This window comes from Lasioglossum baleicum, chromosome 9 (genome assembly GCF_051020765.1).
Source record: "Lasioglossum baleicum chromosome 9, iyLasBale1, whole genome shotgun sequence".
In the NCBI taxonomy this organism is placed as follows: Eukaryota; Metazoa; Arthropoda; class Insecta; order Hymenoptera; family Halictidae; genus Lasioglossum; species Lasioglossum baleicum.
In genome coordinates this window covers 2,638,526-2,652,226 of record NC_134937.1, presented here as the reverse complement: position 1 = coordinate 2,652,226, position 13,701 = coordinate 2,638,526, and the positions used below count along the sequence as shown (strand labels likewise).

Sequence of the window (13,701 nt, the reverse complement as noted above, 5' to 3'; positions counted from 1 at the left end):
GTGGCCTGCTGTCCGACTCACGATACGTACGGACCCGTAAAAACCATCGAAATGAAATACACGGACAGAAGCGTGAAGTCCCTCGTCCCTCCACGTCTGTCGCTCGCGTCTCTCTCTCCTCTCTCGTGTCTTTCACCGTCGCGTCGGCTCTCCGCCAATCATGGGCTTCGGTCGCGCTCGTCCTCGCTCGGGATTTGTCGGCGGCGCTCGTTCAATCTCGCCACGAAAGCCTGCTCGGGCGCGCCCGCACGAACAATGACCTCGATCAGGCCTGCCAAACCTTACGATCGAATACCCACTTTCACTTGATTCGATCGCCGCGATAAGGAGCGCTGTATCGGGTTGGGTTGGGTTCGTTATTCGTTATATTTATATGCAGTTATTTGCAGTCGGATGCAGTTACATATACAATGATGTATGTAAAGAGAATTGCCCGCGGTTCTTCCTCCGTAAACGCAAACTGTATCTTGCAATCTTGCCATTTATCAATTCCAGGAAACATATGTAGAAAGTATTTCGAAGCACCAGCATTCAATTCTTAGAAAAGTATTTTTTATATTCCGTGATCAAAAGGTATATGTACATACAAATTTATATTGAAATGGAACCGCATTTATTTAAATAGGATCTTACTTACGGTTTCCACGCGATACATATCGAGATTCGTATAATCACCTAAATTATAATAATTTAAACAAATGCGTAACATTTCGTTTCGGTACAGAGATGTTTACCTATGCGAAATGTTTCACGATTACCGAAATTTTTATTCCAATCGTGCTTCAGGAAGTCACGTGTCGAAATAATTTCCTGCGTCGCATACCTTCCTGCATTGTACAGCACCTTCGTATTAATGAAAATGTATAGCTGCATTTACATGTACTATAATAACACTTTAATTCAAGGGCAGTGCCTTTTTTTATATCGGATCTCAAAATATATACATATATGTATACTTTTCTATTCAAAGTATGTATAAGGAAATAGATAGTTTGCATGTACTCAAAATTGTCTTACTCTATGTAAAAATCTTACAAAAGTGAAACACTTTTAACAATTGTCAGTATAAAATTTTGCGTATTAAGAAGTAACATGTAAGTAGGACGCCACAAAAATTCTTAGGATTTTACTGATATTTTCTATGGTATTTAAATCAATGTTATCACGATTGTCACCTGGTTTATGCCAGAATGTTGGAAACGGATATGGTATCACGTGCAAAATAGGAGTTTCTGGAATAGAAATTTTTCGTTACGTACGAACCCTCGAAATCATTCATAAATGTGTAAAAATTATTGCAAACCTCGTTCTAAGAACGGAATGTGATCGTCCTCGATAAAGGCCTCCATGGAATAAGGTTGAAAATAGGATTGCGCAGGTTGCCCATAACTGTACGATGAAAACTTTCTAGAGGCAGCTAACTTATTTTCGATAGACACTAACAAGGAATACCATTTCTCCGTGCTGGAGAAGTAATTATAAAATGTTGGATCTGCTGCACCTATCAGGTCTAATAGGACTAACATATCCTGCGGAAACAAAAAACAATGCAAAATTCTATACAACAAATTATAGCTGAAAGCACTTACCAGTTTGGCCAATTCTGTAACATTTTCACCATTTTCACGAGCGGTGTAATTTTTATGCCAAGCCTTAGCTAAATGTCTCGCGCCGTAAATGGAATCTTTCGGACCCCATTCTTTAAATGCTTCTTCGCCGTCGAAGAATATAAACATTAAACTCACGTTGTTCTGAAAATAATACGGTTTCATTGTAAAGAACTACGCGAGACTTTTAGAGATGTATTGCTTACATTTTTTACAGTTTCCAGATGATCTTTCATAACCTTGGCCAAGTTGATCATCTGAGCGCACGGCACCGCGCTATCCGTAGCGCCGATAAAATTTCTTTCTCTTGTATATTTTGAGTCATAATGGCAAGCCAATGCCAAGTATCTGTTCGCGTTAGGATTTAACTTGGCAATGATGTTTTCAAATTGTAATTTCCCAAAGTTTGGAGTAAAATCCTCAAAGACATCAGACTCCACATTCCATCCGAGATCTTGCATCGACGTTTTGATGTACTACAAGGAAAAAGATACATTTTCCTGGTCGGCGTCCATGGTGAGCTACCATGTTTGTAAACCACTACTCTAAATTAAGACCGTGACAACTAAATAAGTACTTTCAAACAGTCAATACTTAAAAAGTATTAAAAAGAGGTTAAAAATATATATTATTCGGTATACTCACATTTTTCACTCTTCTGTGCTCCGGAGTGCCAACGATTCTCACCACACATATGTTATCTAAAACCTCGTTCGTATGTGTGACATTTGACAAATCCGCCAACCTATTTATCTGACTGCTGGATAACGTAATTGGCTTGTGATAGTACTGGAATTATTTCATGACTGTAACCGATGTATGCGAACGATTGTCAATGATGCACATGTGTTGCAGAAGATGACAGACGATGAATACTCGAAGGAAGAGCGAGGGTGGAGCGAAGCGATTTCTCGGATGCATGATCGTCACGTACCTTTTCATCTCGGAATAATGTTCGCGTTGATGCATTCGAATCGATTACGAACGGGCCGATGAAGAGCAGGAGCAGTTGTAAACAGATTCTGAACATTGTGACTACAGTGTTCCGCATCAAGCGAGTGCGTGCGAACTCGGACGAATTTTGCCGACTACTGCTTACTGCTTACTTGTGCTGTGCTGTGCTTCCTCTGGAATTCTACATTCTATTCTACACCGGCATTAGCGCGCACGGCGCACGACGCGGCGCTCAGATCAGACATCACACATGCATCAAACTAAACGCGTCCCCCACTCCTCAAGTTATCTGTGACAACGGGCTGTGATTCGTTCTTCCGCCCGATTTTCCCCGAAACTCGGATTTCCCCGAAGCTAAACAGCAACGTTATTTTCCCGATCCGGAAAATCCAGAATTGCGGGACTCTAATTATTAGATTTGAAACCACGACGCCATGTTGGGAACATGGTCACCTGGTCCATGGTGGTGACAAGAATGTCGATGTCTATTGGTCGAACCCAGTAAACAATGCGTTCATTGGCTGATTTTTATTATTATTCTATAAAAATAAAATTCAGACCTATTTTCTGTATATAAAAGTTGATCGGGCGCTTACCGAAGTAAAGAAATTTCAGTTTCGATCAGTTTCGATCAAACCGGTTCACCTTTATGCGTCCACTTGTGAACAAACGAAAATAAAAAGAAAGCTGACGGGTGAGTGAAAGAGAATCGCTTTTTTGTAACGTATCGAATATATTAAACAAGTTTTCAATGATACGTCGCATCGTTTATAGTACATAAAGGGTTAGGTATGTTTCTTTTTTTTTTTTGAAAACATTTGAACTTTACAGAATCGTCTGCGTGAATGTTTTCCTCGATAAAAAATAGAGTTCGTTTGAACGAATAATCATACATACACTAAGTTCTCTTAATTTGTCTAACTTACGGTAATGGTTCGAACAATTCGAACGCTTACGTCGATGAACGAGCGAAAGACGGAACATAGAGGTTGAAGTTATGTAGGTCCGATATCGTTTTATTTGCTTAATGTGTGATATGCGTATATATATAAGAGAACTGAATTATTCTTTCCTTTCCTTTTCTTTCTTAATACCTTACGTAAAGATACCGCAATAAGAAGTCTTACAAATTGTCGTTATTATAAATGGTTGGGGAGAGGAAGAAGGAGAGGGAGAGGGAGAATCTATACGTTAGAAAGTCTGGCGAGTCGATGACGCGAATCGTTCGTATGATACGAGATGTTTGCGAATGAAACGATGCACCCACTATGCTATGCGCTTTCTGCCATTTACATCGGTCCGACGTCCGACTGACCGAATATTTTTCTTGCACCATGCTGCCGAATTTTTCGAAACGAGGCTCGCCCGATGATTTCTATCGAAAAGTTATTCTCACTTTGCTAGAACAATTGACCAAGGAAACGACGCTTTATTCGATCCCAGATTTTCAAATGTGTTTACAAGTATGTATTTTGTACGAATATCGGCAGGCTATTTACCACGTAGCCAATCAAACAATTAACTTTCCTCGCTCGACACAATGTGGTTATCATTCATAATTATCAGTAATACCATTAGCTATCATTATTGTCCTAGCACGGCCAGCACATACGAAGAATAATACAATACAGTTATTCAATTGGAAAAATATATGTGTATGTATATGCATATGTATATGTATGTATACAGAGCGCGCCAAAATCCATGGTGGAGTGCTTCTCAATGATAGGCTCGAGGTAAAGAAAACCACGTGACATCGTACAATTCAATTACCGAATGACTTGTTAAAAACGCGGCAAGTAATCGCGAAGGAAAAATTTGAGAAAACTGGGGTTTATCGATGAAGATAATTCGATAATATTAAAACGGACTGGTCGAGCCGTTGTTCTCGTTTACATCGAGGACGACAAGCAACGCCACGAATCATCGACAGGTTTTGCACCAGGAATCACAGACAGCCCTCGGTATATGGTTATCTCGGTTCTAGGCAAATACGCGGGCTTTTTGAGCAACTGTCTCTCTCTCTCTCTTGCGAGTCGTACTTGAACGCCGTTTTCGAGAACGATCGCGTGGTGAAACGAGATCCTCGCCGAACCGGAAAATACGTGGGACCGTGGGACCCGCCAGGGTGCGCACCAGAATTGTCCGTAAAATAACTAAGGTCTATGATAAATGATAAATTATGCCTAGGGCGGGACCCAAGGTCGTCCTGGTTCCGTTTCGAATCTGATCGTTCGCGCGAGGATCGGTTTCGGTTTCGGATCGATTTCGGATCGGTCGCAGAGTTTTGGCTTTCGGGTTTCGCGTCTCATTCGTTTCGTTAGCTTATTTAGTATCTGCGTTTTCGTTTTGTTATCGTTCCCCCGGGGAACGTTGTTAGCCGAATTTCCTTTCTCTTCGTTCCGAGCACGTTCACGGGCTCTTCGAGACTCTTGCCTCTGTCGACGCATCATTCGGACTTCGGGTGGCTTCTTCTCAGTAGTTGTAGGGCCCGTATTGCGATCCGTGGTAGTATGGCGCTGGATACGCTGCCGGAGCTGGGTATCCGGCATACGCATACTGTTGCTTTTGAGGGTATACTGGAAAATATTATGAGATCGCGTTAGTTCCGGAACATTCGCTATCCGGGCGTTCGAATGCTCGAACCACTCGATCGCGATCGGTTCGAGGACCGGATATACGAGTACATGCTATGTTGTCGGAGCATCGATCTGAGTACCCGAACTTGAAGTTGAGGGGACACGCGGTAACGTCTGAATCTATGTGAAAATTTCAGGATCGGAATTTCACAAATATCGTGCACATCTCTTTCAAACATATCGAGCAATCACTTTGGCCGGATACTCGGTACTGAATCGAGTATCCGAGTATGTACTCAAGTTCGGGTACTCGGAGATCCGAGAAAAAAATAATAAGAGCCCCAGTTAGTTGGGTCGCTTCGTTCCGCGTGTTGGTTCTTAGCCTGCGGGTAATTATGCTTTCGCCATGCAAACCGGATTGTTATTATCATGTTTTTATTAGCTCGCTTTCTTGTCTGTCTATTTGTTTGTTTGTTTGTTTGTTTGTTTGTTTGTTCGGTACAAATTTTGCAATTGATTTTAAACTAACTTCCCGATGAGCTAGAGACTTGAAATTTTAAACGTAGCTCACAGAACTGGATGACAATGCAATTGTTACTGATTTAGGTGAACTATTCATGCATCAATTATCGCATATATTGCATGCGCCCCACGTTTTTCGTTTTAAATCTTACAAGTATTTTCATAGCAATTAAAAATTCACAATCAAAAATTTTCAGGACTATCTGTACGGGGTTAGGAATCTGCATGGGGCTAGAAAAAATTATTTTATACTTTTTAGTCCGTTTTTTAAACGTGGTGTTTTTTAAAAATTTATTTTATACTTTTTAGTCCGTTTTAAAAACGTGGTATTTTTTAAGAATTTATTTTTATTTATTATTCAAAGAATGCTTTGGTTCGTTCAAGGAAAAACTGGGGATTGAAATAGAAGCTCTTGGAGGGTCTATATTACGTCAGCCTGTAATTTGAACACTTTACGATAATGATTGGAAATAAACGTCGCTCGTCTTCAAAGTATACATATGTATATGTACTAGAAAGTTGCGGTTTATTCAATTTTTACGGAACTTCTCGTTATGTTTAAAATTATAATACGAAAACTGTCTTGGAAATTATCTTGAAAACTTTCACTCTCAAGTTCTGCTTTTTAAACCAGCGAATTAGAAATCTTCACGACACTCTGCACAATTATTTAAGACAAGGCTAAGAACCATTAATGCGAGTCCTACTTATCAAGCAATTCAATTAGTATTTCCACTCGTCAAGTATCCTTTCTCAGTTTCGATAAAAAATTCACTTGGTTCCGATTAGGATCATGCTTTTGTACCAGAGAGTGCACTCTGATCGCTTGGTGATTGCAATCCTTGTTACAGCAAACTTCTCGAATATTTAACATCCACAACATTATTAAAACGCATTCCATCGTTCAAAGCGTGCTCGATTATCCGTCTTCGCAGTACAAAGCTCGTAGATCCTGCGGGATTAGATTCAGAAAAATCTGAATGTCGATTCATTGGATTTGCTAATTTGAAGGACGGTAAAAGTGGACGTACGAAGGAAACCGAAAACAATTTCCACCCGGCCTTGGCCTAACACGTAGGAAGGTCGAAACGACTATAGTTCCCCAGCATCGAACGCGATTTTCTATGCCGCGCGAAGTGTACGCTGAATACGCAAACTCGAATACGCAGGAATTCCTCGTAGCAGGAGGAGGCAAAATTAGGCAAGTGTGTCGCTTTCGACGAATCGACTCGAAAGATATCCGCGGATACATTGCGCGATCATTTCCGGTTTCGAGAACCCCTGCTAGTCGAATCGCCGCGCCGCGCCGAGACAAGCAGGATACGAGAGCGTGTCGTGTACTTGCTAATGGAGACCCAAATTAGCGGAACAACGGTGTGTTCCCCGATGAAATTAATCGGACAGCGAAGCCCGTTTTCCGCGAGGAAAGGAGAACTCGTGGCGGCTTCGGAGACGAGGCACAAAGTACCGTTTAGAGGTATCGTAAAGCATGATTATCGATCATCGCTGGAGACTATGCTGTCTCTAGAAAGTTTCCCGCAGGAGCGGACCGTGACAGAATCGCTCTAATCCACCGGTGGAAACAGAGCGTGAGCCGAGTAAGAGTTTTGCGAGGACGCATATCGAGCATTCCTTTTTCTGACGATGTCCGTCCCTTCGGATCCTCCGACAACCATCATTCCCAGAGGTGTGCGGGAACCCAAAAATATCGGGCCGGGACGCGGACGGGTCGACAATTTGTTTCGGGACTGGAGCGGATCCGCGAAAGTTTCGGAATATTCGAACGTCTCGAGACTCCTGTGAACTTTCGGGATTCCACATATATTCAAGAATCCTGAAATTTTCGAGAACCCGAATCGCCCTATCCATATTTTCAGGATCTCGCATACCTCTATTCATTCCACCTGGACGTCGCAGTCGTCTGGTACTTTATGTACAGATTTTAACGTCCTCCGGTTAAGATGTTAAAGAAGCGAGTATCGTCTCGTTTTCTCGTCTTAAATACGGTATTCAGATTAGTTTGGGGTTTGTTTGTTAACACGTTATCTACCAGCGATTATTTCATCATCTTCATCAATATCGCTCCTTAATTCAAGTTCAAATTTGATTTACAGGGACTTGTTGGTAATCTACCGATGGGGGGGGGGGCAATTTTACAGTCTGTAATTGATCTTTCGATCCGTTGATGTAGAAGCAATTCAACGCGGGAGATTTAACATTTTGATGAATTCATTTCTGTATAAATTGGTGAAATTCCCGAACGAGCGACCGCCACTCTGGTATGTAAAGTATAGGTTATTATTCGCGTTTCAGTGTTAACTGTAAGCCCAGAGGAACATCATTTCCGAAGAAAATGCCTCTACGTACGTATGTATATGCTTAGGTGAACGGCAATTAAGCGAACAGATTCGAAGGCGATATTTCCCGGAGCATTCTAAAGCGTGGTGCAATTTTCTCGCATTCTAGACCGGCGATTTCTATATTACGCAATCGTTAATTAATACATATACATATAGTGTATCGAACTATCTATTGTATTGCTTCTATATCAACCTTAGTCTACGGTTCTCTATGTATTACCTGAACTGTTTCTAGTTAGTGGAACGTCGTTTTCGGGGTCAACCCAGTAATCATGAATCATAGTTAGTGGAACACGCCACGCACGCAGACTTCTGTCTCATCGACAAGGAACCTAGCGGCTATTTTCATATTGCTACTACCTTTCAACTTGAGAAACGCGACTCGACTCGACTCGATAGAATAGTATCAGAGTGTTATCGCCGGCGCCGCGTCTAAATCAACCTAAATCAGGAGTCTGCGTGCGTGTGTCGCGTTCGTGGCGCAAGCAAAACGGTGTTAAATATGTACCAGGCATGAGGTACTGCATGTTCATCGCCTCCTCGCGCATTCTCTCGCCCCTCAAGCAAATCGCCGCGGCGCTAAACAAGATCGCGCTGACCAACGACCAACCGACGCCGACCCAAGCGACCACGTACGACCAGTCGTACGAGATTAGTGAGTTGTCCTTCAGGACCTGTGGGATGCGCCGCGCGTTCCGAGAAAAACAAAAAAGACAAGACACGGGGGAAGTTAGTCCGGTTCGGTTTGTTGTTATCGTGTCACACCTGGCATGATGTACTGAACGTTCTGTGCCTGTTCGCGGGCATGCTCCCGCCGCAGGCAGGACGCCGCGATCAGGAATAGCGTCATTGTGCCTAAACATGTCGCAACACCCAGCCAGGCGAGGTAAAACGACCAGCCGTACCACTGCACCGCGTTGTTCCTTAAAACCTGCGGGCAAATTTCTCTGTGAACATTTCAAATCGCGAGGCCGTGGTTCTCCGCACCCTCTGGATCATCTTCCTGTCGCCCGGTCGCTTGCTGCCTCCCCGCAGCATCCTCGCTCCGCGCATCCTCTAAACGAAACGACAAACATCCCGAGACATCTTTGCTACATAACCATATTGCTTTTACTTTCACCTACCTAGATAATGAATACTTGGTAAGTAATATTGTTATACGTGGCGTGGTCCACATGGTTCTCTGGAATCGTCCATTTCGAAGGGGTGAAAATTAACCCTTGGTACTCGAGCGACAACTCTGACAATGAGTCGCCACTAAAAATTGCCAATACCGTTATTCAAAGTGTTCTGTTTCTTTCAAAGATTTTCCCACGTGAAAAAGAGAATTGTCGTAAGCGACGGATGCGAATCAGAGGTATGTATGTAGTGCGGTAAACTTGTACGGATGATTAGGGTGCTTAGGATCCATAGGAAATTTGTGTAGCGTGACAGGGATAATAAGAAAAGAACTGAAATATTTTAAAAAGTTCAAATAGATGAAAAATTGAACAATCGAAGAAATTTTTGTTCATGAGAGAACAACGGAAATTAATTATTCAATTAAAAATCCGAGTCCCAGTGCTTCAGGTACGACCACACGGTATCAGGATCAAGTCCCCGAGACCTCGTCAAACGAGAAGCAACAAACTTTTCGTGTGGCATTTAAAACCACCCGCCACTTTCTACGTTATACGTAAGTCCGCCTCGGATATTTACGACATCTCAATCGACGACGCATTAATGGTCGCCGGAAGTCCCTGAACAATGATGTAAGCGAATACGACTGTTTAATTGCTAGGAAACCTGTAGGTGCTAAGAGAAAATGTCGGATAAATGTGAATGGTCGATACGATTCTTCTAACCGGCGCGGCGGCTGAGCTACTGGGAATCGAATGTTTCTTTTTTTATTTGGTGATCGCGTTGGGCGTTAATTAACGGTGATTACTCACGTTGGTCCACTGTTGATAGTACTCTTCGCCGACGACCTTCTCTTTCTCGTAGTATTCGACCCCGTGCCAGAGCCCCATCGCGCTTGCACTAAGGAGACCTGGATCATTCGAAAAACAGTGCAGTGTTAGTGTTGGTATTCTCCGGTCAAGTCCAATAACTATGATTGATTGGCGAAGAATAGAGATTTGTACAACTAGAATAGTATCGGTACGTAAAGTATGAGTACTATGTACTGACACGCGAGCAGCATCAAAATCGCGGTCGCCGTGATATTCCCAGGCGACCTTTTCCAGCAGCCCACTACTCCCGTCCAGAAGGCGGTGAAGATCGCGACGAATGCTACTATGAACAGAGCTATCACTGATCTGCCCATGTCTGAAACATACGAAAAATATTAGCAACGCTGTTCAACTCAAACAAATACAATATTTAACCCCTAGCCGTCGAGGATTTTTTCAAATATGTACTCGGAGAGCTAGATTTTGCATTAGAATCTTCAATTTTTCGGAGGAAGAGAAAAATGTGAACTGATCTCAAGCTATTTAAATAATCGAATTATTGATTTGCAATTTTAGGAATTTTAGGAATTTTAGGAACCCTGATCGTTATCACTTACGAAGTCGAGTCATGGCATCATCGGAGAAACCTCTCGTCAGATTCTCCTCGTCGGGGATGAAATAGTTGACGTTCATACAATGCGTCTCCACCGGGCTCAGATATGTCTGAACTGCAACAACAATCATGAATACGATTAACAAAACCAGTAGAACTATTTTTTCGCAACAAATAAACGCACCGCTGAAGGAGACACGCGTTGCTCTGACAAAGTTATAGCCATTCTTATTACTAGACTGCGGATTTTATGCATTCATGACAAAAATGGGTAAGCACTATTTAAAGCAGTGAACATATTAAAAAGATTTAAAGACATCAGCGTATTAGTTTCAGCTTAATCAGATAATTAAAAGAAGAAAGACATTTTTATTTCACTACGGTGTCTTGCAATCAATGCAAACATTTCTTATTTTGCATAAAGATCCGCAGTCTACTTATTACCATTACAGCTTCCACTAACCACTCACAGTGAAATTACAAAGCGCTCGCCGTTTTGGTAAATCTAAATTCGTTCGATGCATTTTATTCAACGAACGGTCTCTCAACGCGACGCGACGGTTTCCATGAAATTCAAACAACCATTTTGTATGCACCCAGTTAGACACGTGTGCGGTTCAATTCGCTGACATTAGACCGTTTCGGTGGCGAATTTCGGCATCGATTTTCGCAACTTAACACGGATCTCCGAGCAACGAACGATCTCTGACCAGTTCTCGGTAAACTTCGTTATTGCTTATGAACCGTGCATAATTAATTTATCTTTGTTCCCGATACGATCGTTTGAACGTTCGAGTTTCTTGTTTTCGATACGGTTTGCGGTAGACTATCGCACAAATTTTATTATCTAGGGATCAATGAATGAGAACAGTTGAAACGAAGCAGTCTCTAGATTGCTAAATTGTTCCGCAATTATATTATACAGGGTGGCCCACATAACTCTGAACAGCTCAATATCTCGAAAACTATGCCATCGATTTTAAAGTTCTTAGTCTTAAATTGCATGGAACTGAAGGGCCTTTCTGACCACATAAACGTGAAGTGGCCTCCCTTCCCCTTTAACGGGGGAGGGGAGGTACCTTTGTAATTTTAAATGGAACCCCCTATAAAATGTTACATATTTAGATTCTACAGGAAAAAACAAGTCAATTTTGTCTGAAACATTTTTTTGTCAGATACTTCCATGATGAGATATAACAGTTTGAAGTTTCGAGTTGTAGGTACTTGAAGCGCTCGGAAATAGCGTTATGGAATTATACCCGCGTTTTTTTTATGTTTACAAGCCCGTGGTGGACATTTTTAACATTTAATTTAAAGTACATTTTATTTTTTCACGAATAAGCAAAGGACTCAAGCGCGTATAATTCCATAACGCTATTTCCGAGTGCTTCCAGTACCTACAACTCGAAACTTCAAACTGTTATATCTCATCATGGAAGTATCTGACAAAAAAATGTTTCAGACAAAATTGACTTGTTTTTTCCTGTAGAATCTAAATATGTAACATTTTATAGGGGGTTCCATTTAAAATTACAAAGGTACCTCCCCTCCCCCGTTAAAGGGGAAGGGAGGCCACTTCACGTTTATGTGGTCAGAAAGGCCCTTCAGTTCCATGCAATTTAAGACTAAGAACTTTAAAATCGATGGCATAGTTTTCGAGATATTGAGCTGTTCAGAGTTATGTGGGCCACCCTGTATATAGTTTCAAACAATTTTCTCACCAAGATTGAAGTCTTTACAAAGCAAACAATCTTCCGTTTCATACGTTGACGTTACCGTTGAGAAATCCACCAAAAGGTTTTTAGCCATGGGCTTTGAAAAACTATGAAATCATCGCCACTGTATAAATAATGTGTTAACTAGATAATGCGGTGTAAATGAAACGTTAAGGGTTGAATCGAGGGTTCCGGTGCATACATCGAAGCGCATTTTTTCAAATAGAAACCCAAAGGATCCGTACACGTGTATCGAAAAGCACGTGACCCAGAATGCAACACGCGGCTCGTGTGTACATAACTCGTAGCCGGTCGGTCGTGGTTTTTCATTTTCATGGACAACGGTACTTACTCTTTGGCCATTCCTAATCCACGAAATACTACTTTCGAAAGGCATTTTACAGCCGGGTGAAAAGAAAAAGTCGCGGAGGCTAATGTCGCGATGCTTTCACGGTTTCCTGTCTTTCTCGGTATCCCGACAGAGAAAACTGCAATCGGATTAATTGCAACGCGTTGTCGTCGCAAGCCGGAGCCGCCGCGTCGCGTCGCGGCTGGCCTTCTCCTTTGCTACTCTTCTTTTCCCTTGAATGGCGAATCACAACAAGACTGCCATCGTCTTTCTACTCCGTGTTCTATTTAATAGTCCACATGCCGCGCCGCGCCGGTGAATACGAGAGTGTCCGAACATTGTTGAATTTTTACTCGATTCTACGTTTTGCACGCTGATGGAGAAAATATGGGACACACCTTGACCATCTATTCTCAAGTGTGTTTTGAGAGAAAGTCAATGAACTTCTTCACAATAGATATTATAGATACTGGGTGAGATAAAAATTACTGAATCAGAGATCTCTGGCTTGTGAGAAGCTTCGAGCTGACGCCTTTGTTGCTAGCGACTACCGATTGTAATTATCGTTCGTATAATAATAATAGTTACGCGTAGATTCATGATTGCTTTTCAATCAATTTTGAGTTTTCGTGCGATTCAAGATAACTGCCAGCATTAGGCTGAATTTTGATTTTTCGTTTGTCCGAAAATTTCAAAGAGGCGACAAGAAGAACGGTATCGTGGTAAGATAATTCTGGTTGATCGATGGCAGGACGTCGATTGTCAACGGGGGATGCGTCGCGTAGACTCTCGTACCGTTTGAAATATTTGACATTCAGCCGGTGGCAGCACTCGTTTCCCCGGCCTTCTTCGAATCTAGTTTCGCCTAAACGAGGCGCCATGCCAAGATCGTTGACTCTCGGCTAACTGTACAACACCAGTTGAGAGCCGTGTTCGTCAGCCCCGCCATGCGCCATTCCGGAAGAGGAACCGTCGCGCGTCGGCGCGGCGCGGCGTCGCGACGACTGGTAGGACCAGACTTTGTCCCATGGTCGACGCGACTTCGTAATTACGACCGGATAAGAGAGTTGA

At 42.3% G+C, this 13,701-nt stretch overlaps 2 protein-coding genes and 1 long non-coding RNA gene across 4 annotated transcripts in view; 1 reads left to right on the top strand and 2 right to left on the bottom strand.

The window, feature by feature from the left end:
• Nucleotides 1–590: 590 nt before the first annotated feature.
• Nucleotides 591–2,678, bottom strand: LOC143211955 (glutaminyl-peptide cyclotransferase). The gene is made up of 6 exons (XM_076430141.1): nt 2,542–2,678; nt 2,253–2,396; nt 1,814–2,083; nt 1,590–1,751; nt 1,304–1,529; nt 591–1,232 (listed from the first exon to the last, which is right to left on the bottom strand). The coding sequence occupies exons 1-6, from the start codon at nt 2,656–2,658 to the stop codon at nt 1,081–1,083; spliced, it is 1,071 nt and encodes a 356-aa protein (XP_076286256.1). The 5' UTR covers nt 2,659–2,678; the 3' UTR covers nt 591–1,080.
• LOC143211961 (uncharacterized) lies at nt 1,982–5,284 on the top strand. Its single transcript, XR_013009582.1, has 2 exons — nt 1,982–2,123; nt 2,463–5,284. It is a non-coding gene; the product is annotated as an uncharacterized LOC143211961 (long non-coding RNA).
• LOC143211957 (uncharacterized) overlaps nt 3,075–13,701 on the bottom strand; it is a 27,471-nt gene continuing 16,844 nt past the window's right edge. The window contains exons 3-7 of one of the 2 annotated variants that reach the window (XM_076430146.1): nt 10,571–10,681; nt 10,192–10,329; nt 9,954–10,051; nt 8,531–8,696; nt 3,075–5,140 (exon numbers count right to left, since the gene is read on the bottom strand). In XM_076430146.1, the coding sequence (XP_076286261.1) occupies nt 5,037–5,140; nt 8,531–8,696; nt 9,954–10,051; nt 10,192–10,329; nt 10,571–10,681 (617 nt within the window). In that variant the 3' untranslated portion in view covers nt 3,075–5,036. Of the gene's footprint in view, nt 5,141–8,530; nt 8,697–8,787; nt 8,954–9,953; nt 10,052–10,191; nt 10,330–10,570; nt 10,682–13,701 lie in introns of both variants that reach the window. The other variant, XM_076430145.1, reaches the window with a different exon arrangement.

What these genes read in the sequence shown, in the direction of transcription:
- LOC143211955 (XM_076430141.1), bottom strand. Translation starts at nt 2,658, where the DNA reads ATGCGGAACACTGTAGTCACAATGTTCAGAATCTGTTTACAACTGCTC. An exon ending in ATCTGGAAACTGTAAAAAAT is followed by an intron (nt 1,752 to 1,813) that starts GTAAGCAATACA and finishes TATTATTTTCAG; the next exon opens with AACAACGTGAGTTTAATGTT. An exon ending in CATTCCGTTCTTAGAACGAG is followed by an intron (nt 1,233 to 1,303) that starts GTTTGCAATAAT and finishes TTTCTATTCCAG; the next exon opens with AAACTCCTATTTTGCACGTG.